The sequence below is a fragment of the Terrapene carolina genome, unplaced genomic scaffold, assembly GCF_002925995.2.
Source record: "Terrapene carolina triunguis isolate 2854851 unplaced genomic scaffold, T_m_triunguis-2.0 Scaffold771, whole genome shotgun sequence".
In the NCBI taxonomy this organism is placed as follows: Eukaryota; Metazoa; Chordata; order Testudines; family Emydidae; genus Terrapene; species Terrapene triunguis.
This window is the reverse complement of record NW_020665122.1, coordinates 1030039-1053671: the sequence shown is the minus strand read 5'-3', so window position 1 is coordinate 1053671 and position 23633 is coordinate 1030039. Positions and strand designations below refer to the sequence as shown.

At 50.0% G+C, this 23633-nt stretch overlaps 2 protein-coding genes and 1 pseudogene across 2 annotated transcripts; 1 reads left to right on the top strand and 2 right to left on the bottom strand.

Moving 5' to 3' along the window:
- The first annotated feature begins 9699 nt into the window (after window positions 1-9699).
- Window positions 9700-10932, top strand: LOC112118747 (interferon-inducible GTPase 5-like). The gene has a single exon (XM_024217165.1). The coding sequence runs from the start codon at window positions 9700-9702 to the stop codon at window positions 10930-10932; it is 1233 nt and encodes a 410-aa protein (XP_024072933.1).
- A 7943-nt stretch (window positions 10933-18875) lies between these two features.
- LOC112118751 (interferon-inducible GTPase 5-like) lies at window positions 18876-20316 on the bottom strand. The gene has a single exon (XM_024217168.1). It carries the CDS (start codon window positions 20314-20316, stop codon window positions 19003-19005), a length of 1314 nt encoding a protein of 437 aa, XP_024072936.1. The 3' UTR covers window positions 18876-19002.
- A 2406-nt stretch (window positions 20317-22722) lies between these two features.
- Window positions 22723-23342, bottom strand: LOC112118745 (annotated as a pseudogene).
- Between the last annotated feature and the right edge of the window lie 291 nt (window positions 23343-23633).

Sequence of the window (23633 nt, the reverse complement as noted above, 5' to 3'; positions counted from 1 at the left end):
GGCACCATCTACACTAAAAAGTTCTATCAGCATAGCTGTGTTGGTCAGGGGTGCGACCAGACAGGAGAGTGATCAGGCAGATGTGGGGTTGGTGGGGCACAGAATTCATAAGAATTCCGGGGCTAGTGAAGCTGGAATCTCTGCACCACCAGGAAACATTTTATACCAATTTTGGTAATTTGGTCTCAGCTGGGTCCCCCTAGCGATGGCCAGAAAAGTTAGCAGAGTTGGCAACACACTCGAGGGCATTAAACAATCAGAAGACAGTCCTAAAAGCACGAGACAACCTTTTTTTAATTAACTCTCATGATTGTGGGGGTCTGGCTCATGATTTTTCAACTTGTGGGGCTGGCCATACTGAGGGCGGGCTGGACTGGCAGCAGAGCGGGGAGACTGTGGGAGTCTGGGTGCAGAGGGGAGAGGTCTCAGTGCTCAGAGGGTGCAGAGGGGACCAGGGGAGGTGCAACTGGATGCAGATGCAGCAGGGGACATTGGTTCATGGGGGGGACAGATCGAGTGCAGAGAGGAACGAGGAGGTACTGCAGAAAGATGTGTCTGGTGCTCAGGATTTGACAGGTGCACAGGGTGAAGTCAGCCCACCAGGTAAGCGGAGCTGCCAAGCGCCTCTCACCGGGCCGCCTGCCCCAGCACAGGGCCTCAGAACCCAGACAGGCCGGGAGGGGTGACAGGCCAGGCCCTGGCTCCCCACCCTGGACAGGGGGAGATGCCCAATGGGAGGTGCTTACTGATGGACGGGCGCTGCATCCTGGGCCTGCATCCGCCACCATGACAGGCAGCGACACTGCCCCCCACCTTGAGAGTGAGGCTGCAGGTACCCTCTCTAGCACCCCCAGGTACACACTCTCTGTACCCCCCAGGTACCCTTTCCCAGTACCCCCAGGTACCTCCTTCAGCACCCCTCAAATACCCCCTCCCAGTACACACACACCCCTCCAGCCCCCCAAAACACCTGTTCAGCATCCCCCAACTGTACCACACACCTCCAGAGGTGCCAGACTCTATCAACTCACCTAAGTCACAGGTGTTACTGAGTTGCCTTAATTCTGTGACATATTGCTCTGCGGTGCCATCAATTTTTTGCATGCATGTAAAAAATCTGTCTCTCTCAAAGGTCTCATTCCTTTTTGGCATGAAATGCTCATCAAATTTAGTCAGTATTTTTCAAACACAGGAGTTGACTCTGTGGATATGGGGAAGCGGTGGACGTGATATATCTTGACTTTAGCAAAGCTTTTGATACGGTCTCCCACAGTATTCTTGCTAGCATGTTCAAGAAGTATGGATTGGATGAATGGATTATAAGGTGGATAGAAAGCTGGATAGATTGTCAGGCTCAATGGGTTGTGATTAATGGCTTGGTGTCTAGCTGGCAGCCAGTATCAAGCAGAGTGCCCCAGGGATTGGTCCTGGGGCCAGTTTTGTTCAACATCTTCATTAGTGATCTGGATGATGGGATGAATTGCACTCTCAGGAAGTTCGCGGATGACACTAAGCTGTGGGGAGAGGTAGATATGCTGGACAGTAGGGATAGGGTCCAGAGTGACCTACACAAATTGGAGGATTGGGCCAAAAGAAATCTGATGAGGTTCAACAAGGACAAGGGCAGAGTCCTGCACTTAGGAAGGAAGAATCCCATGCACTGCTACAGGCTGGGGACCGACTGGCTAAGCGGCAATTCTGCAGAAAAGCACCTGGGGATTACAGTAGACGAGAAGCTGGATATGAGTCAGCAGTGTGCCCTTGTTGCCAAGAAGGCCAATGGCATATTGGGCTGTATAAATAGGGGCATTGCCAGCAGATCAAGGGAAGTGATTCTTCCCCTCTATTTGACATGGGTGAGGCCTCATCTGGAGTACTTTGTCCAGTTTTGGGCCCCACACTACAAGAAGGATGTGGAAAAATTGGAAAGAGTCCAGCGGAGGGCAACACAACTGAATAGGGGGCTGGAGCACATGACTTATGAGGAGAGGCTGAGGGAACTGGGATTGTTTAGTCTGCAGAAGAGAAGAATGAGGGGGGATCTGATAGCTGCTTTCAAGTACCTGAAGGGGGGTTCCAAAGAGGATGGAGCTCGGCTGTTCTCAGTGGTGGCAGATGACAGAACAAGGAGCAATGGTCTCAAGTTGCAGGGGGGGAGGTCTAGGTTGGATATTAGGAAACACTATTTCACTAGAGGGGGGTGAAGCACTGGAATGCGTTACCTAGGGAGGTGGTGGAATCTCCTTCCTTAGAGGTTTTTAAGGCCCGGCTTCACAAAGCCCTGGCTGGGATGATTTAGTTGGGAATTGGTCCGGCTTTGAGCAGGGGGTTGGACTAGATACCTCCTGAGGTCCCTTCCAACCCTGATATTCTGTGCTGATTCACAACGATTGTGCAGTCCCTTGTTCAGCACTGACATCATGTAATGACCTCGGGGTTCATTAAACAACAAACCATGAATGAGAAAGGAATAAAACTTTTAATCAAACAAACTAGAGAGCCTATGTGGTGAACTGCAGCGCACAGATACACTGGGTTCTCAACCCCAGCTTCCAGGGTGCAGCTTAAAATTCCGGTATTTATAATATTGTCTGTCATAAGGGAGTGTCTCTAAATTATAATCTTCCATAAACATATCTCTACAACCCTGACCCAGATCAGGGCCCGTTTGGCTGGGTGGTGCCCCCAACCCCAACCATGATCAGGGGCCCATTGTGTCAGGCACTGCCCAGACCTCGACTGAGATCAGGACCCCTGTTGTGCCTGGCAATGCACAGACACAGAACAAAAAGAGCTGTGACAATCTGAGTACAAGACAAGCAATGACAGATGGAGACAGATGGAGGAGCACAAGGAAATGATAAGACAATATCGGTCAGTGTTAGCGCTGGGTGAAATGTTTCAGCCAAAATGTTCTTTGTCGAAAAATGCAGATTCAGTTTGACTGAAATGCTTAACGAACGCACGTGGATTTCAGCGAATTGTTTCAGTCACACCCAACTCCCCCTAAAAATTCAAAAAAATTCTAAATGTTTCTTTTAAATCTTTTTCTGAGCCACCAACAAACTGAACAATTGATTATCTGCACATCATCGCTAGTCAGCATGACAGACAGAAGGGTGGGAGTCTGAGGAAACCTGCACCCTAACCACTGTACTCAAGTAGTTATCAATTGTTCACTGTCAAGGCATATCGAGTATGGTCCCATAGGGATCTGCCCTGGGTCCAGTTCTATTCAGTATCATAGACTATCAGGGTTAGAAGGGACCTCAAGAGGTTATCTAGTCCAAGCTCCTGCTCAAAGCAGGACCAATTCCCAGACAGATTTTCACCCCAGATCCCTAGGTGGCCCCCTCAAAGATTGAACTCACAATCCTGGGTTTAGCAAGCCAATGCTCAAACCACTGAACTATCCCTCCCCCCTTTCATCAATGATTTAGATAAATGGCATAGAGACTACACTTATAAAGTTTGCAGATGATACCAAGCTAGCAGGGGTTGCAAGCACTTTGGAGGACAGGATTAGAATTCAAAATGATCTTGACAAACTGGAGAAATGGTCTGAAATAAAGAGAATGAAATCCAGTTAGGACAAATGCAAAGTACCACATTTAGGAAGGAATAGTCAATTGCACCCATACAAAATAGGAAATGACTGCCTAGGAAGGAGCACTGCAGAAGAGGGTCTGGGGTTAAAGTAGATCACAAACTAAATATGGGTCAACAGTGTCATACTTTTGAAAAAAAATGGGGGGAACATCATCCTGAGATGCATTAGCAGGAGTGTTGTGTGGTTTTTCCACTCTACTCAGAACTAATAAGGCCTCAGCTGAGGATTGTGTCCAGTGTTTGGCACCACACTTTGGGAAAGATGTGGACAAATTGGAGAAAAAAACAGCAACAAAAATGATTAATGGCCTAGAAAACATGACCTATGAGGGTAGATTGAAAAAACTGGTTTCTTTAGTCTAGAGAAGAGAAGATTAAGGGGGGACCTGATATTCTCCATGTACATAAAAGGTTGTTATAAATAACAGGTGATAAATTGCTCTCCTGAGAAAAGGACAAGAAGCAATGGCTTAAATTGGAGCAAAGGAAATATAGACATTAGGAAAAGCTTCCTAACGGTCAGGGTGCTTAAGCACTGGAACAAATTCCCTAGGGAGGTTGTGGAATCTCGGTCATTGGAGGTTTTTAAGAGCAGGTTAGACAAACACTTGTTAGGGATGGTCTAGTTCAGGGGAGGGCAAACTATGGCCCACGGGTTGGATCTGGCCTGTCAGGGCTTTGGAACTGGCCCCCGGGATTGACATCCCCGTGGCACAGTGGGGCTAAGGCAGGCTCCCTGCCTGCCCTGGCCCCGTGCTGCTCCCAGAAGCAGCCGGCACTACATCCCTGCAGCCCCTTTGGAAGGGGGGGGACATAGGGCTCTGTGCACTGCCCTCACATGAAGGCACCACCCCCCGCAGCTCCCATTGGCCAGGAACAGGGAACTGTGGCCAATGGGAGCTTTGGGCGAGGTACCCGTAGGCGAGGGCACCGCACAGAGCCCTCTTCCCTCCCCTCCCAGTCCCCAGGGGCTGCAGGGCCATGATGCCAGCCGCTTCCGAGAGCAGCGCGAGGCCAGGGCAGGCAGGGAGCCTGGCTTAGCCCTGCTGAGTGCCGCTGCACCCCAGAGCCGCTCAAGGTAAGCGGTGCTGGGCCGGAGCCCACACCCCAAACCCCTCCTGCACCCCAACCCCCTGCCCTGAGGCCCCTGCTGCACCCCAACCCCCTTCTCTGAGCCCCGTTTCACCCTGCACCCCTCCTGCACCCTGCACCCTGCACTCCCTCCCGCACTCCAACCCCCTGCCCCAGTCCTACATTCATGGCCCTGCATGCAATTTCCCCACCCAGATGTGGCCCTCGGGCCAAAAAGTTTGCCCACCCCTGGTCTAGGTCATGGGTTCTCAAATGGGGGGGTTGCGACCCCTCAGGGGAGTCACAGGATTATTATGTGGGAGGTCACAAGCTGCCCAGCTCTGAAGGCAGCGCTGTCGCCAGCAGCAGCGCAGAAGTAAGGGTGGCCAAGGAGCGCTAAGTCTGCTGTGAAAAGTGACATTGGCAAAGTTTCTTCACAACCCCAGTATTAAACAGTAACTATTGGGGAAAAAAGCCCAGCATTCTCTTTCAAACTTAATGAAGATAGCAATTAAGCCTCTTTGCTGTAGAAGAGACAGCTGCAAACAATGGAGGCCTCTGACCATGGCAGTAGGTCATGTGGCAGGTTAGAGCGTAACTGTGTGGACTGTGGAGTGTGAACACACGGGTTAGGAGGTCGGTAGCCACCTTAACAGCCTCCCTGAAACTGGCAGTACCCACTGGGATTTGTTGAGCAAGGGTGGTGCCGGAACCTGAAAAGAATGTTGTTGTTTGCGCTGAGTTCCAGTTTTGAATTCCAGCCCCCATCTGCACACACCTCGTTCGCTGGGGCAGGTGCAGCTGGGCTGAAGGAAGGACGGGGTTGCTGGAGCAAGGGGGCTGCGCTGTCGCTGTGAGGAGAGGGGTGGACGTACCGTGAGAGATCCAGCACTGAGCTCGGTAGCCTGCGGCAGTCGCCGTGCACGGGGCCTTCTAGCCCTGGGGATTGTCAGTGGTCTGGTGGCGTAGGGACCGTGGTCTCCAGGGTTTACTGAGGGGTAAGTCACAGCAACATCTAAACTCCTCAGGGCAGGGCTAAAAGGGTGGGAACATTGTGTAAGTCTGGGGTGATCTGAGTGGAATAGGCTGGTATTAAAGGGCTGTTTGAAAGAGGACCAGGATCAATTGTTCCCCATGGCCACTGAAGGCAGGGCAAGAAGCAATGGGCTTCATCTGCAGCAAAGGAGATTTAGGTTTGATATTAGGAATAACTTTCTAATGGGCAGTTCAGCTCTGGAATCTGCTTCTAAAGGCGGTTGTGGGATCCTCATCACTGGAGGTTTTTAAGACCAGGTTGGACAAACCCCTCTCAGGGCTGGTCTAGATTTAGTTGGTCCTGACTCAGCGCGGGGGCTGGACTGGACGACCTCGCGAGGTCTCTTCCAGCCGGACATTGCTGCGGTTCTGTGCCAGTCTCAGCAGGGCGCCTGTGCCCCGCATGGAGCTGCCTGCCCCAGTGCCCAGCCCAGCCCCAGGGCATTGTGGCCAGTCCTGTCCAGCAGCAGTTCAGGAAGCCTGTCAGCAGAGACCTGGTTCATCCTGGCTGGGACTCTGGTGCTGCCATTTTCCATGTAGCAGCCAGTCCCCCCCAAAGCACCTTGGCCCCGTACCGCAGACATAGCACTGCCCGCTGTTCTGTGCCAGGGCAGGGCTTGGGCAGATGGCATCGGGGGTGCATTTGTGGGCTGCTGAACTTAGACGTGCACCTGCTATCCCCACTACACCTTGGACCCCCTCTGTGGTGTGCTCCAGGATGCCCTCTTAGGTCTCAGGCCTGCAACCGACACCTCTCTCTGGGGAGGGACCAAGATCTAAACACACCAGGAGTTTCTCACTTTCCACCTGGAGGGTCTGGTACGTCAAAGTCCTTCCAATCCTTCAGCAGAGTTTGGTTCTGCCTTGGTCAAAGGGTCATGTCCATTTGTTGGATCAAGGCCCCTCTGTTGGTTTTAAACTCAGCCTTTTATACCAAGCAAAAAGCCCTCTTGGGCCTCTCAGACCCAATCTGAACCAGTTTATGCAATTCTTCCCAGGGTTGTTTTCTCTGGAGCTGTTTACCTGTCTCAAGAGTCATAGTAACCACTTCCCCACTGATTTTAGTTCCTGACAGATTCCTATACAGATAACTTTTACAAGGGCGATACAATAGGACCACAAAGATCCAGAAAATAATCATAAAATTAAGCCATATTCCCCAGAGATATTGCCTGTGTTTGCAACAACCATCACACCCACATCCGAAAGGAGCCCCATTGCAACCCCAGCCACCAAGCGCAAAGGAAGGTTAAACGCTCTAATGTGCACAGCACTCAAATACCCTTAGCAGAGGATTTGAATTTATTGTCCGTGGCTTCTAGGCACAGCACTTGTTCCCCTAAGCCACTGAGCAAGTACAGCAGCTGGTGTGCAGAGCTCACAAAAGAATGTCTGAGGAAGTAACAACTCCCAGAGAGGCAAATCGACAGCAGAGGTGCTAAAGCTGTCGTAGTGCCATAACTTTGAAATATTTCTAAACTGATCCTTGGCACTGTGATAAATGAGGGGGGAGGGTAGCACCCTTGTGTAACTCCACAACTATTCAGTTAGCTGTAGAATCCTCCTTAGCAGCGATACCCGAATTGCCATACATGTAAAGGGTTAAGAGGTAAGTTTAAATTGAGTTGGCACCTGACCAGGGGAACCAATAGGGAGGCTGTACCCTTTCCAATTGGGAAAAACTGCTGGGCGTGGGGGTCTTTTGTGCTGTCGGGCAGAAGCCGACGTGGCAGCAACATGCTATAAGGTTTGGGCCAGGTATAAGAATCATCAGCATCATACCTAGAAACTACTCGTTTGAAACCCCAGATATGTAAGTAGATCAGGAATGTCTAGTTAGACATGATCAGATTTAATTCTTCATTTTGGGCTTGTGGATTCCTCTCTGCTAACCCCAGGTGCTCTTGGTCTGTTTTTGTTTGCTTGTAACCTTTAAACTGGACCCCAAGAAAGTCATTTTTGGTGTTTAATCCCTAACAGCCTGAGTTTCCAGATGTGTTTTCTTCCTTTTTTCAATAAAATTTACCCTTTTTAAGAACATGATCAGATTTCTGTGTCTCAGGAGGTAAAGAGGTTGCATATGGTAATCAGCTGATACAACAGCTGAGATTCTCTTTTCTTTTGTTTTCTTTCTCGGCTGCCCCAAGGGGGGTGGAAAAGCCGAAGGGCCTCAGAAAAAATCATCCCAAGTGAGGGTTTTTCTGGATTGGCAAAAGGCAGTTTTCACTTGGGTGGTGGCAGCATTACCAGCCTGGAGGTGGCAAGTATTAATTTTTGGAGTCCTTGCAGGCCCCACCTTCTGCACTCTATGTGCCAGCGTGGGGAACCAGCCTTGACAGACACCATTGACTATTTGATGTTGAGCAATCCAGTGGTTTACATTTTATGAGGGTCAGAGCCCTAGTTTCTCTCTAACTCTTTACCAGAAGAAGATATAAGACTCTGAAAAGGGTAAAAGGGGTACTTTTTGAGCAGTCTTTATCTCATTGACCAAATGAGCCCAGTTTTGCACCACAAGCTTGACTCTAGTCTTTGTTGTAGCAAAGCAGATTTAAAAGCAATTAACAGATGCACATGGATGTATAATTCACTTTGAAAATTATAAGGAGCTTATTGTGGGAAGGGTTCTATCTCTGGATCCCCTTAACCGGTGTTCCCAATTTCCACTACAAAGTCTACCTGTAACCCTAATGTGGTACAGCAGTATTATGATGGGCCAGTATCACCTCTAGTGATGGTTGCATCAGGATTTAACAGGAGTGGAAAGGTCTGCACATGTTCCATCTTTGGGTTAGAGTATCATTCTAAATGTTTCCTGTACTTTGTGAATGGCCTGATTTTACTATAACTGGTTGGGGGTTGGGGTGAGGGAATGCCATTTTGCTAATATGGTTTTAAGAAAGGCCATGTGACTAAAACTTTTCTAGTGTCAACATTTCCTTCAGACGTCTTTTCTTTGATCACACTCAATCCCATTGCTCAGGAAAGGGCTGAGGGGCATGGGCCAAGACTCCATTCCCATCATGCTGCTGCTTCCTTCAGTCTTTCCTCTTCTGTCCAGTAAATTAATGCTATTTTCCTTGACAGTCCTTCTAAAGTAAAATCAGAGTCTGCGTATGGATCTTAGAACACACTGAAATATCAGCACTTAAACCCGAAGCTTTGCTATCAGGGCAAATCTTCAAAAAGGAGCTCCTGCAGAATGCAGGCAGAGAGCAACTAACGTATACAAGAGCCATGCTCGGAAAGCTGCCAAGTGCAGAACGCCCAAGTGCAGTAGATGGGCAGTGCTCATGTAGGCCTTTGTGACCCAGGGAAGTAGAGCAGGGGTCGGCAACGTTCAGCACGCGGCTCGCCAGGGTAAGTACCCTAGCGGGCCGGGCCAGTTTATTTACCTGCTGACGTGGCAGGTTCGGCCGATCGCGGCCCCCACTTGCCGTGGTTCGCCGTCCTGGGCCAAAGGGGGCGGCAGAAAGCGGCGCAGGCCGAGGGATGTGTTGGCCGTGGCTTCCTGCCGCCCCCATTGGCCCGGGACGGCGAACCGCGGCCAGTGGGGGCCACGATCGGCCGAACCTGCCGTGTCAGCAGGTAAATAAACTGGCCCGGCCCACTAGGGTGCTTACCCTGGCGAGCCGCGTGCCCAACGTTGCCGACCCTTGAAGTAGAGGATGTGCATACTTATCTTGTATGTAATTATACCTAGCTTTTGTGTAATACTTTTTCATCAGTAGCTCTAAAGTGCTTACCATTAGCGCCCTCACACAGATAGAGAAACTGAGGCACACAGCAGTGACTTGCACACCATTGGCAGAGGTGGGAATAGAATGCAGGTCCACTGAGTCCCAGGCTAGCGTTCTATCCACTAGCACTAGGTAACATTTTTTTTTGTTTGTTTTTACTCCTTTCAGATTAAAATTCCTAGATGACTTTGTTCTGTGGGAGGAAAAAGACTATGTGTAATTTTTGTTTTTTCTCCATAGGAAAATGGAAGAACAAAAATTTATCCCTGGAAACAAATTTGCAAAAGACAGAAATATACTTCCTGGTGTGTCTGAGAAGGAAACTGAAGATATCAAGGCTGCTCTCGAAGCAGGAGACCTCTCAGGAGCAGCTTATGTGGCCCATAAGTCTGACGAGTTGCTTAAAAAAACTGAGCTCAACATTGCGATCACAGGGGAGTCAGGAGCCGGGAAATCATCCTTCCTCAACGCCCTCCGGGGCCTGGGAGATGAAGACAAAGAATCTGCTGAGACTGGGGTGGTAGAGACGACCAAAGAACCAGAGCCGTACAAGCATTCCAAGTACCCCAATGTGATCTTCTGGGACCTGCCAGGGATCGGAACCCCACATTTTAAGCCAGACACGTACCTGGAGCAGGTGAAATTTGATCGCTATGATTTCTTCATCATCCTCGCTTCGGAGCGGTTCAGGGCCAACCACGCCAAACTGGCCCAGGAGATCCGGAGGATGGAGAAGAAGTTTTACTTTGTCCGCTCCAAGGTGGACTTTGACTTGTATAATGAGAAAAGAAAACAAAACTTTGATGAAGAGAGAACCCTGGAGAAAATCAGAAATGACTGCGTCAACAACCTGTCCAGAGAAGGGATGAGCTCCCCACAGGTTTTCCTTGTGTCGAGCAGGGAATTTCAGAAATACGATTCTCCCAAACTGCAGAAAAAGTTGCTGAAGGAACTGGAAAGTCACAAGAAACACATTTTTCTCCTGGCCCTGCCTAACCTTTCCAAACCAATCTTGGAAAAGAAGAAAAAGGCTTTGCAGAGGCAGATCTGGAAACAAGCCCTGAAGTCGTGCGCCATCGCAGCTGTTCCTCTCCCGGCTCTCTCGGTGAACTGTGACGTTGGCATCCTGGTGGATAACATGAGACAGTATTGTGAGAGCTTTGGGCTGGATGACATTTCCCTCAATGCACTCGCTAGCCAGGTTCGGAAGCCTGTCGCTGAGCTGAAGGCCGTGATCAAGTCGCCATTAGTCAAAGATATCTCAAAAGAAACCGCTAAGGAGCAGCTAACAAAGGCTACAGGAAAGGGTCTAATTTTAGCTAAACATTTTATCAGCATGATACCGGTGGCTGGGACCATATTTGCTGCAGAGAGGTCTTTCACAGTGACATACAGAATGCTGAACAGCTTTTTGGATGACGTCGCTGAAGACGCCCAAAGAGTCCTTATTAAGGCCTTGGAGAGAGAAAACAAATGAATAACGGCAACAAAAGACCAGTAAACTGGATACACGCCTCTGGCAGATGGAGCTTGGAGCCAACCAGAGGACAATGGCAGATTCTTCTGCACTCCAATCTAATGCAACAAAAGAAAAAATATTGAAAAAAATCTTCAGAGTTTGGGCTTTAAAAAACAAAGATGTAAAATATACTTTAACTTTCTCTGTGTAAATCAGTGGAGATTCCTTGAGTCCCATGGAGCGACTGACACCAGCTGCAGATGTGGCCTATTGCATGCGGTGTAAACCGGTGCAGAGTCTGACCGTGACAAGCCAGCAGAGCTGCAATAACTGTGCAAAACGTGATCAGAAAATAGTTGAAACCGGAACCAGCTCCTTCCAGCTTTTGTTCTTTCCCTGAGTCCTTTTCCCTTTGCCATTCAATGCTGGGTTAGACCAATTCCACCCAAAGCCTGTGAACACAATTCATTAAAAGGTCACCATTAAAAATAGACTTCTGAGCAGTAAGACACCGACCTGAGACCTGTAACCTGCTCAGCTCCCATGGACTCAGCTCTCAACTCAACGCTGCTCTAATGCAGGTCCCTGCGCCCCAGGGAAACAGACTCGGTTGGAAACCCCCAAGCACAGATCCCCAGTAATACACCTAGCTCCATTGATTCAATCCCATTGACCCACTCTGGGGATCTGGCCTTCCAGGCACATCCGTTTAACGGGTCTCATAGCAGAGTTTAGCTAAAGATTCTTTTCTCCGTCTGCCGCCCTTACGCTAGAGGCTGTTATTAGCCCTGTAACTAAGTTGTACCCTGATCAGGGTTTGGAAGCATCTGTCTGCTAAACCCATATCAGAGGCTTAAGAGTTAAATCACTGATGTGAGATTTTTCTTATGGGCCCGAGCTGCAGTTTAAGTTGCTGCTGATGGTGTTTTTGGTGCTGATTTGCTTGTTTGATGTGGAGTTTAGGTTGGCCTGGAGTCTGGGAATCACCCCACACCGCTCAGATTCACCTGGGATTTGCAGATTGTAATTGCGTTGTGTCAGGCTCTGATGACGATGGGTTAATATGATGCCAAACCCCAGCCTATCGCAAATTATTTGCTCTATATTTCACAGTCAGTAATTAATGCGCTTGCATCTCTTTGCTCTGTGTATTCACTGCTTCTGGTTTTCTCATCACCTCCGATCTTCGAGAAATACTTTTCTCTTTTAACAAACTCCCAGTCAGTTGGATCTGACACTTTGTGCATCTGATTTTTATTGCTCTTAGGAAAACACGGAGTGAGGGGCATCAGCTGGACTCCAGTTGTGACTCCATCTCCCTCTCAGCCCTGCAGACTTGCACTGGATAGTTATACAATCCAGAGTTATAATTAACACTAACAAAAAATTGGGAAGTCTATTAAACCTCCTGCTTCTGTGTTTAAGCCAATCTGCAGCTCTTAGAGACCAGGGTAGATTGTTACAAACTGGCACTGCTGTCGCCCACTGTGCAGCCAGGGGTCTGTGTGAATAGAGTCCCACGTGCTTCTGAGCCAGCTGGGACTGGGCAGAACCTAGTCACTGCTTCTGGCTCTGGGACTTTAGGGCGCACTACCAGACTCAAACCTCTTGTCTTGAGCCACCCTAGACCATAGGTGCTGGAACTAGAGATGCTGGGGGGACTGCCACACACCCTGGCTTGAAGTGGTTTCCATTATATACAAGGTTTAGTTTGAGTCAATGAATCTCAGCACCCCCCCTATACAAATTGTTCCAGCACCTCTGCCCTAGACCCCGAAATCAGTGTCTCAGTCCTCCTGAGTCAAGGGCAGGATATCAGGAGAGGGCGAGGAAGAGAGAGTCCCAAGGATGGAGCGGATTGTCCCGAGAAGGGAAGGAGCCCAGCACAGACAGAGAGAACCTGGAGAACATGGAGGGGGCAGATCTGTGGGAGGGGAGGAGAATGGGACAGAGAGAGCCAGAGCCAGGGATTTAGGGCTTGTGTCCATTGGGGTCTATCCCGATTACGGCCGTGCTGTGCCGGAGGACCATGGGGCTGTACCAGGGGGACCTTATTAAGGAAATCTGGTAAAGGTGGGAACAAATATTGGTGACACAAAGAACTGAGGGGGAAGCTGCCCCGTCTCACACCCCCCGACCCCCAAACCCTTTGAACTGTTGGAAGTGCGATGAGGGAGATACCAGGATGAGCTGTGGGGAGATAGAGGGAGTTGGTGTTTTCAGCGGGGGGATATTGAGGAACCGCGGGGGCAGGATGGCAGAAGCTCCTGACGGGGTTATTAAGGGACTGTGAAGGGGGTGGCTGGGGCTCCTGATGGGGGGGATATTGAGGGGTTGTGGGGGGGGGTGACAGGGGTCCCTGAGGGCGGATATTGAGGCACCATGAGGGGGGCTGGCAGGGGCTCCTGAGGGGGGATATTGAGGGACAATGAGGGGGGCTGGCAGGGGCTCCTGAGGGGGGATATTGAAGAACCAGGGTGGACTCCTGAGGGGTATTGTGACCATATGTTGGGGTTCTCCTGGACGTGACCCTCTTTTTGGTCCTTCGATCTCTGTCTGGGCGGCTTTTTGAAATATGAGGAAATGTCCAGGTCTGGGATTTTTCCTTGCTGTGACAGGCCAGGCCCCAGCTCCCCGCCCTGGGCAGGGGGAGAGGCCCAAAGGAAGGTGCTGACTGACGGGAGGGTGCTGCCTCCTGGGCCTGCATCTGCCACCATGACAGGAAGCGACACTGCCCCCCACCTCCAAAGTGAAGCTGCAGGTACCCTCTCCCAGTACCCCCCAGGTACGTCCTCCAGCACCCCCCAAAATCCCTCCCAGTACACACACACACCCCTCCAGCACCCCCCAGGGACCCCTCCCAGCATACAGTCTCCCCGGGATGCTGGGTACGACAATTTAAGCACTTGGCAGGATGTAACCCTACAGGTAATATGGATGCCAAGCTGGAAGAATCCTGATCTAAGCTGGCCGCAGCCTGGAGCCAAAAATACCCCTTGACCCACGAACGTATGAGAGCCACCATGGGAGCAGGTTCAATCAGCGCTTTTCAACATGTCTTTCCAGTCCATAACATGGGTGTTGCACCCCAGAGAATGGTGGGTGGACCGGGTACACCCCAACTGCAGCACATACAGAGAAGGGTTGAAGCACCAATTTAATTGGTGGGTGAGGGGACATTCATGGAATTGTCACTGGAAAAGGGGTTTGTGGGCAGCAGGAAACACAGGGCTGGGTGTATGAAATCTGAGGGACTGTTGAGTAACTGATAAGCCAGAATGTAAAATTGCAGCAGCAAATCAATGAGCTACTGGCACAGCAACGATCTGCAATCGCAATGGGATGGAAAAGGGCCACAAAAGTGAACGTGCGGCTAACTCAATGGACAGGAGACCTCATGACATGGGTGGGGGGTGGCTTCAAAAGGCTAACTTGGGAGGGGGAGGTGTGCATGGGGATACAAAACGCTCAACTCTGGGGCTAGCTCCTGTGTAATAGTTACTGTGGTGCCTTGGAATGGGACAGCTACTAAGGGGGTCCCCATGAGCCCTATGGGAATAATGAGAAAGGGAGGAGCTCGCTGGGACCCACTGGGAGATAGATGGGGAGGATGGAATGGTGTAAAATGGACAATAATTCAGTTAAGTAATTGTTTGTCCAGATAAAATATCTGAATGTGTCCCTCCTCAATGGCCACGGAGGGGCAGAATTATTGGCCTGTTACAAATGGGGGCCATTAGGGGTGATATATATGGGGTCTGGGATGTTTGCTGGGAATGTACACAACACTTGGGGACACAATTGCACCAGCATCTGGCACAGTTTCACACATCTACACACTGCCATCGGGACTACGGTGCACGAATGGATCTGTGGAACCCATTGCTGCGCACAATCGAACCAGCACCTGTTACACCATCCCATACCAAATAGTCGAACTGGTGCGGACAGCACTGAATTTCATTGTGGATATTCAATGGACACACAACATGGACCAGAGTACACAAAGATTGCAGGAGCAACTCGCCGCGACCACCAATAGTTGGACACACTTACAATACACACGTCAGGATGGCGTTGACAGAATTTTCGCCCTATCAAAGGAGGAGAAGCAGTGGTTTTGGTGGTGGTCGGGATGTTGGACTATACTACAGTGGTCAGGACTCTCGGTGTTGCTGTGGATTATCATGGCAACTGGTGTGTTGTTAAGTATACTTGTGTTACGTTGCATATGGAACAGTCAAGAGGGGCACAACCCTCTAAAGAACGGCCACTAATTATAACCTATAAGTGATGTAATAGGCCCTTCCCCCTAGTGTACTAGAGAACCCAGACCCAACCTTCTCAGGCCCACTATAATGGGAAGTCTGGAACACTAATTGGAATAGGTGTGGTATGCCCGTACCAGAGAAGGTGCAGGGCTTTGTACTACACAAGGGGCAGTGGGACAGATGGAGCATTGACACCTTCCTCCTCGATGCCTGGCCCTATCAGGAAATGTGTCGCCGTATGTCCTATGCTTTCCCAGGGATACCTGGGCAGCAGGATCCCAAAAGAAAAGAAAGGGGTGACGTGTTAGGCTATAGATATTCAGGCCTGCCTGTACAGGCCTAGACTTTAAGAACTTAGGTGTATTTTTAGCACTTAGCTAGTGACAAGGGTATAAAACAAAGAATCAAAATCTCAGTCTGCCTGTGTCTGGGCCTTCTCTCACCAGGACAGTCTGAGGCCTGGTTCTTAGGCTCAGGCCTTTGGCTCAGCAGCAGGGGCAGCCATAAGCTGGGAAGCAAACGGTCACATCCTCACATCCCAAACCCGCCACACTGAAATAAGGGGGTATTGGGCTGTGTCAGGGCTGATTCCCCAGTCTGGCACTTCGAGTGCAGGAAGTGGGGCCCACAAGGATTCTAACAATTAATACTGGCCACTCTGGGCTGGTATTCAGCTCCCAAGTTTGCAGCTCTTCTCTGACCTTGGATTGGTATTTGCTGCCACCACCCAAGAGCAGAACCCCTTTGAGAGCCCTGGAAGGGGCACTTGGGAATTCCTCCCTGTGGGTCCCCTCAAGCCCTTTCACCCCCACTCCAGGGAAGAGCTGAGAAAGAAAAACAAAGGAAATCAGCTGTTGCCACCGGCTAATTAAACAATATGTGCACAAACCTCTTAGACACAAAAATCCAATTATGTTCTTTAAAAAGGTAAATTTTATTAATAAAAAAAAAGAAAGAAAATACATCTGGGAACTCAGGCTATTGCTAGGTTTAAAAAAAACAACTACAAGGATTAAGCACCAAGAATAGCTTTCTTCAGGTTCATCTTAAAGGTTACATGCAAAACAAAAGCACCTGGGGTTAGCACAGAGGAATCCACAAGCCATAAAGAAATAAAAGGGCTAAACCTAATCGTGTCGTCCTAGACATTTCCTGATCTACTTACATATCTCAGGTTTCAAATGAGCAGTTTCTCGGTATGAGACTGATGACTTTTTCTTACCTGGCCCAAGCTTCTTACAGCATCGCTCTGCCCTGTCCGCCTCTCCCCGGAGAACAACAACAGACAGACAAAAGGGGGGTCTTTTTTCAATTTTAAAAAATTCGAGCCTTCCCATTGGCTCTTTTGGCCAGGGGTCCACTCCCTTCCTTTTATCTATGCAAGCAGTGAGACTTTTTAACCCTTTACAGGTAGAGCAAGTAGAGAACAGCTACTAAGAGGGATTTTATAGCTACTGGCTGGCTGGGTGTCCACAAAAGGGAGCTATCCCCCCTTCCCCCCCTTCATTTATCACAGGCTGTTAGGAAGACGATCCTGTCCTGATAGTGCCCATCACCACCAGATAAAGAAACAGATCTTAAGATGGTTAAAGAAAACAGGACTAGTCTTCACTAGCAACGTGGCTTGTGTAGTCGCGGCACCAGCGCTGGGAAAGAGCTCTCCCAGAACTGTAAAAAACCCACCCCCTGTAGCTCCCAGCGCTGGGGCACTCTCTATACTGCCACGTTACAGGGCTGTAACTTGCTGCGCTCAGGGGGGGAAGTGTTTTTTCACACCCCTGAGTGAGAAAGTTGCAACGCTGTAAAGTGGCAGTGTAGACAAGGCCTTAGTTGGATAGCATCCGGTCTGGCAAGAAATCACTTCTCAATGGTTGTGGTTGTGAAACCCTCATTTCTGTCTGTTTTATCTTTATGGCCCCCACTTTTCTATTCTTAATCTGTCTGGATCTGTAATCGTTTCTGTCTGCTGTATAATTAATTTTGCTAGATGTAAATTAATTAGGGTAATGAGATATAATTGGTTAGAGAATTATGATACAGTATGTTAGGATTGGTTAGTTACATTTCAGTAAAATGATTGGTTAAGGTGTAGCTGAGAATATTACTATATAAACTGGGGTCAAACAGGAAGTGGGGGGAAGGGAAATTGGAATCATGCTTGCTGGACATTAACCCCAATAAACATCACATTGTCTGCACTATGGACTGCTGGTTTTTTGCTGCTTGCTGTCTGCGTAACAAGAACCAGGGAAGCATAGGCGCCGACTCCATGGGTGCTCCAGGGCTGGAGCACCCACGGAGAAAAATTGGTGGGTGCTGTGCATCCACCGGCAGCTCCCCGCCCCGCCCCCCGCCCCCAGCTCCAGCTCACCTCAGCCTGCCTTCGCCTCCTCCGCGAGCGCGCCGCCAGGTCCTGCTTCTCCCCCATCCTTCCCAGCGCTTGTGCCACGAAACAGCTGTTTCGCGGGGCAGGGAGGGAGGGGGAAGGAGGGGGAACGCGGCGCACTGGGGGAAGAGGCGGGGCCGGGGCAGGGATTTGGGGAAGGGATCCAACGTGGGCAGGGAGGGGGCGGAGTTGGGGCAGGGACTTTGGGGAAGGGGTTGAAGTTGGGGCAGGGCCAGGGGTGGGGAAAGGGTGGAGTCAGGGCGGGGCCAGTGGCGGGGGGGCGCGAGCACCCACCGGCACCAAAGAAAGTTGGCGCCTATGCAGGGAAGTGGGAGGGTGAAGGAAAAGCCATGTAACATATTGCTCTATAGAGTCACAGTTGGTTCGGTCCATGTGGGAGGACAATGGGCTGCAGGGAGAGGACCCTGGTGACCCGACCAGCCGGTTTCAGCCAGTGGGGAACAAAGGATGGATGAGAGGAGAGGAGACCCAGGAGGCCTTTTACCTGGGACAGAAGACAAAGGACAGAGGCGGGGCTTGGGGGACGGTGATATCGGATGCCCAGCTGGAAGGAGGGTTTTCTGGGCTAGGAGGAGAGAGCAGGCAGAGCCCACCTGGAGGCAGGACAGATCTAGATGTATGGTGCTGAGGGAGGCCAGGACTGTGGCCCTGAGAGTTTCCTGTGCTGAGTTCAAATGCTCAATAAACCTCCTGTTTTACGTTGGCTGAGAGTCGCTCCGGGCTAGAGAACAGGGTGGCATTATTCCCTCTGGGAGTGGAGGCCCGGGGGGTCCAGAGCGAGGGGACTCCCTGAGGGGGCCCACGGCAGAACCAGGTTTGCTGAAGGCTCAGAGAGGTGTGGTTCCAGGAGGCGCAGGAGTCCAGGGCTTTACCCCCGAGAGAGAGCGGACCCCTGAGTAGGGCTGTCACACTGAAGCCGGTTCCCCCCAGGGATCGTACGAAGCCGAGAGAGCATGAGTCCTGTGCGTCTGTGACGCACAGGAATACAACTTTAATAAAACAAACTAAAGAGCTTCTAGTTTGTTTTTGAATTGCTGTGCACAGCTGTACTGGGTTCTCAACCCAGCTTCCAGGGCACATCACTAAATTCCTGCATTCATAATACAGTTCATTATGTGGGAGCGTCTCTAAATTCTAATCTTCAACAAACATCTCTCTACAACCCCAACCCAGATCAGGGCCCCGTTGTGCCGGGCGCTGCCCAGACACAGAGGGAGACACAGTTTCTGCCCCCAATGAGCTTACAGTCTAAGTAGACAAAGGATTATTCTCTCCATGTTATAGGCAGGGGAAACTGAGGCACAGAGATGACTAGACATGATGAAGGTCCCACAGGCAGGCTGTGGTGGAGGCAGGTCTCCTGAGTCACACTCCAACACTTTGACTGCAATGCCATCCTCCCCGGTGCCACTAAACGGACTTTTTCTCTGCCACCTCCAGAGCCTCGGTGAGCACCCGGTGAGCATCCTCAGCAACGCCTTCCAGAAAGGAATGCAGGGTATTGTATGTAGCTCGGAATGAGAGCTCTGCAGCTAGGAGGGTTCCATAGACTGGTACGAGGCTTATGTACTTTTTAACATGTATCATGGAATCACCCATCAGCCCGCATAGGCTGAACGAGGGAATACTAAAAGGGAAGAGATCATCGAAGAATGGACATATTGTACCTGTAACCTTGCTCAGCAGCTCCAAAGCATCTTCTCTTGATATTTCCTTGGCCAATGGGGTCTTGATCACATCCTTCAACTGAGACACGGGTTTCCTGACCTGTGTGGAGAGTTTAATGAGGGATTCTTCATCCAAACCGAAGACTTTGCAGTACTCGGTCATGGATTCCACCAGGATGTCAACGTCACATGAGACAGAGAGGTGGGGGATGGGAACAGCTGCGATGGCGCATGACTTCAGGGCTCGTTTCCAGATCTGCCTCTTCAGGGCTTCTTTTTTCATAACCAGGATTGGCCTTGAGATGTTGGGAAGCGCCAAGAGGAAAATGTGTCTCTTGTGAGAGTCCAATTCACTGGCCAGAGTTTCCTGCAGTTGGGGAGAATCGTATTGGTTGAATTCCCACCTGGAAATGAGGAAAACCTGCGGGGAATTTACCCCTTCTCTCCTCAGCTTCTCCACACAGTCGTCTCGGATTGTCTGCAAGGTGGTCTCCTGATTGTAGTTTCTTTTTCTACTTTCGTTTCTCAAGTCCTCGTCTACTTTGGAGCGCACAAAGTAGAACTTCTTCCCCATCTTCTGGATCTCCTGGGCTAGGTCTGCATTACAGGATCTGAAGCGCTTCGAAGTGACTATGATGAAGAAGTCATAGCGGGCAAAGCTGACCTGCTGAAGGTAGGAGTCAGGCCGGAAAGTTGGAGTCCCGATCCCAGGTAGGTCCCACATCTTCACATTGGAGAGCATGGGATGCAGATAAGCGGTTGGCTCTGTTGTCATTTCTGTGATGCCAACCTCTGCTGCTCCTTCATCATCGTCGGCTAAACCCAGCATGGCGTTGACGAAGGACGATTTCCCAGATCCCGACTCCCCCGTGATGGCGATGTTGAGCTCAGTGTTTTTTGACAGCTCCAGGGCCTCCTGTGCTTTTTGAGCTGCTTCTGAAAGGTTCCCTGTTTCAATGAAAGCCTTTAGCTCTTCAACATCCTCCTCGGACATACCAGGGAGTTTAACATCCCGATCTTGAAATAAACCAGACGAAGTTTCTCCAGTAGCATCCATCTCTCTGGGGGAAGGGAAGAGAAGAGAAAGATTGTAGTCATTGTCACATTGCACCAGGCCCTCCATGGCCCAGTGGGTCAGACTGTGATTTAGAAGACGTTGGTTCTATTCCTCTTTCTACCCTTTGTCTATTTAGGTCAAGGGCTATAACTCTTCCTCTACAGCATCTAGCGCAATGCAAACTTAATCTATGTATGTGCCACTGTAATATACATAATTAATAACTATGGTTAGTAAATGGGAGTGGTCTGCAAAAGAAATCATGAACCAAAATATTTTGATTTAGAAATCCTGTTGTGATGTCTCATGGGAGTTGTAGTTCAGGTGACTCATGCCCCCATTCACCATTATAGACCAGACTCCCTGGTTGGACTACATTTCCCACAATGCACCACACTTTCCCCTCTTGGAGAGAGAGAGAGAGAGAGAGAGGCAGAACATCACTGGAGCCTCTCACCATAGTGCATCATGGGGGATGTAGTTCAGCCGGGGATCCTCACTCATAGAGGAGAATGAGGACATGAGGGAAATGAACTACAACTGCTATGTGGCACCTTTAAGACTAACAGATGTATTGAAGCATAAGCTTTCGTGGGTGAATACCCACTTTTGTCAGACGCATGCCTATGAGGCAGTGCAGCTGCCCTTCCAAGACAAAATATTTTGGGTGGTTTTTTTTGTAATTATGGATGTTTTTAAGAAAAGAAAATCTGACTCTTTCAGCAGATGATCAAAACCAGATTGGATGACAAATTTTCAACCACCGTAATAGTTATTGATAAGCTGCAGTCAGTAGCAATGAGCGAGGAGTTTCAGCCTTCATCACACCCATAAGCCCACAGAGCTGGTGAGATAACATAGGCTGGAGCATTCTGGGATGCATGCAGCACCCATGTCCTCATCTCAAACCCTGCTTATGTAACCCACACACATCCTGGGTGCGGTGCTCTGTCCTCTCTAGTGGCACTGAGACCACTTAGAGAGAGATTAATGAGTCTGCTCTACAGTCTTAGATAAGGGACATGTTGCTTTTAGCTCATGCACTAGAGGCTCATGCACTAAGCTTCAGAGATTCTAGGTTCGATCCCGCCCACCAACGACAGGGGTCTGTTGGTGTTACACTAAGTTCTTCTTAGTTTTATGATTCGCCCAGATTCACCTCTGGTGTAAAACTCTGCTGATCTCATTAAACTGATATTTTAAAGAATAAAATAATTATTAATAATGCTTACGATGTTTGAGTGCCCCATTAACTCCAATGGAGCTACAGTCCATTGACCCCAGCAGGGGATCTGGCCCCATTAACTCCAATGGAGCTATAGCCCATTGACCCCAGCAGGGGATCTGGCCCCATTGATTCCAATGGAGCCATGGCCCGTTCACACCAGCTGGAGATTCTGACCCATAGATTTTCCCCACCATCAGACGAGAATCCTCTGAGCTCCAGGCCCGTTCATTAATCACAAGACCATAGCGCCGACTTTCTAATGCGCTGGGGTGCTTGACCCCCAAGCTCTGCCCCAGCACCTCCCCCACTCCAACCCTTCCTCCAAGACCCCACCCCCGCCCTGCCTCTTCCGCCCCCGCTCCACTCCACCCCTCCCCACCTCTTCCCACCCCATTCTGCCCCCTCCCCGAAGTGCACCACACCCTCACGCCTTCCCTCTCCCCCTCAGCGCCTCCTGCATGCCACGGAGCAGCTGATCGCGGCGGGCGGGAGGCACTGGGAGGGAGGGGGGAGGCACTGATACAAGTGATTAATCCTCATAACTTTTTCCAGTGGGTGAGAGACTCTGGTCCCTGGTCTCCAGCTCCCTTGAGAGTCTCTGTCTGGGGACTATTGAACTCCTGAGACTGCTGCACTCACTTTTTCTCTTCCGCCTCCAATGCCTTGATCAGGACCCTTTGGGCATCTTCAGCCACGTTATCCAGAAAGCGCTGCAGGACGGTGCATGTGACCAAAAAAGTCATCTGTGCCTCCACCAAACCACTGACCAACGGTATCGCACTGAGGATACCCCTGGTTCTTGTCATGCAATCAGCTCTAGCCTTAGCCAGCAGATTCAAAGTAAAATGACTAGATATTTCTTTGCCTAGCGGAGACCTTACCACAGCTCTCAAGTCCACGACAGGCTTCCCAACCTGCTGGGCAAGGGTAACCAGGGAGTCGTCATCCAAGCCAAAGCTCTTGCAGTAACTTGACATGCAGTCTATCAACTGGGGAACGCCACAATCAATGGAGAGACCTGGATTAAAAACGGCAGAGATGGTGCGGGCTTGTACCCTGACCTGCCCCTGCAGGGCTGTCCTCTTCTTTTCGAAGATGAGTCTGAAAATGCCGGGTACGGCAAGAAGCAAAACACGTCTCTTGTGAGCATCGACTTCATCTGCCAGAGCTTCTTGCAGTCAGGGAGCATCGTACTGGTCGAATTCCCACCTGGAGATGAGGAAAATCTGTGGGGAGCTCATCCGTTGTCTCCGTGGGGACTCGATGCAATCATCTCGAATTCTCTGCAGGGCACCCTCCTGGCTGAAGTTCTTTTTCCTTCTTTCGTTAAACAAGTCCATGTCCACCTTGGAGTGCACAAAGTAGAACTTTTCCCCCATCCTCTGGATCTTCTGGGTCAGGACAGCATGGGTGTATTTGAATCGCTCTGCAGTGATGATGACGAAGCAATCGTAGTGGGAAAAGTTGACCTGCTGGAGGTATGTGTCAAGCCAGAATCTCAGTGTCCCAATTCCTGGTAGGTCACACAGCCTCACATGGGGTGTTTGGGAAGAGAATAAGCAGTTGGCGCCATTGTCATTTCAAAGACACAAACCTTAGCTGCACCTTCATCATCATCTTCCAAACCCCGGATGGCATTGATGAAGGATGACTTCCCAGCGCCCATCTCCCCCATGATGGCGATGTCAAGCTTGGCATTTTTCAATAGCTCCAGTGATTTCTGCACTTTGGAAGCTGCTGCTGAAAGGTTTCCTCTATCAATGGCAACCTGAAACTCTTCTAGATCCTCCTTGGACATAGCAGGGAGCTTAAAATCCAAATCCCGTGATCAACCAGCCAGAGCACCATTTGGTAACTCCATCTTTCTGGGGAAAAGGAGAAATAAACCAACCAATATTGACAGAAAGGGAGAATTGGAGCAGGGGAGGACACAAATGAGAATTGTAAAGGTTCTTCAAATGTTCCTGCCTCTTTGTAAGGCTGATAAGATAGCAGCTGGAGCTTACAGATGAAATGGATCAAGAATAACCTTTACTCAACAACACTTCAGATGAACAGGAGAGAGGAGAGGTGGAAAAAGAGACGACTC

Coding starts and splice junctions, on each gene's coding strand:
- LOC112118751 (XM_024217168.1), bottom strand. CDS start 20,316: ATGGATGCTACTGGAGAAACTTCGTCTGGTTTATTTCAAGATCGGGAT.
- LOC112118747 (XM_024217165.1), top strand. CDS start 9,700: ATGGAAGAACAAAAATTTATCCCTGGAAACAAATTTGCAAAAGACAGA.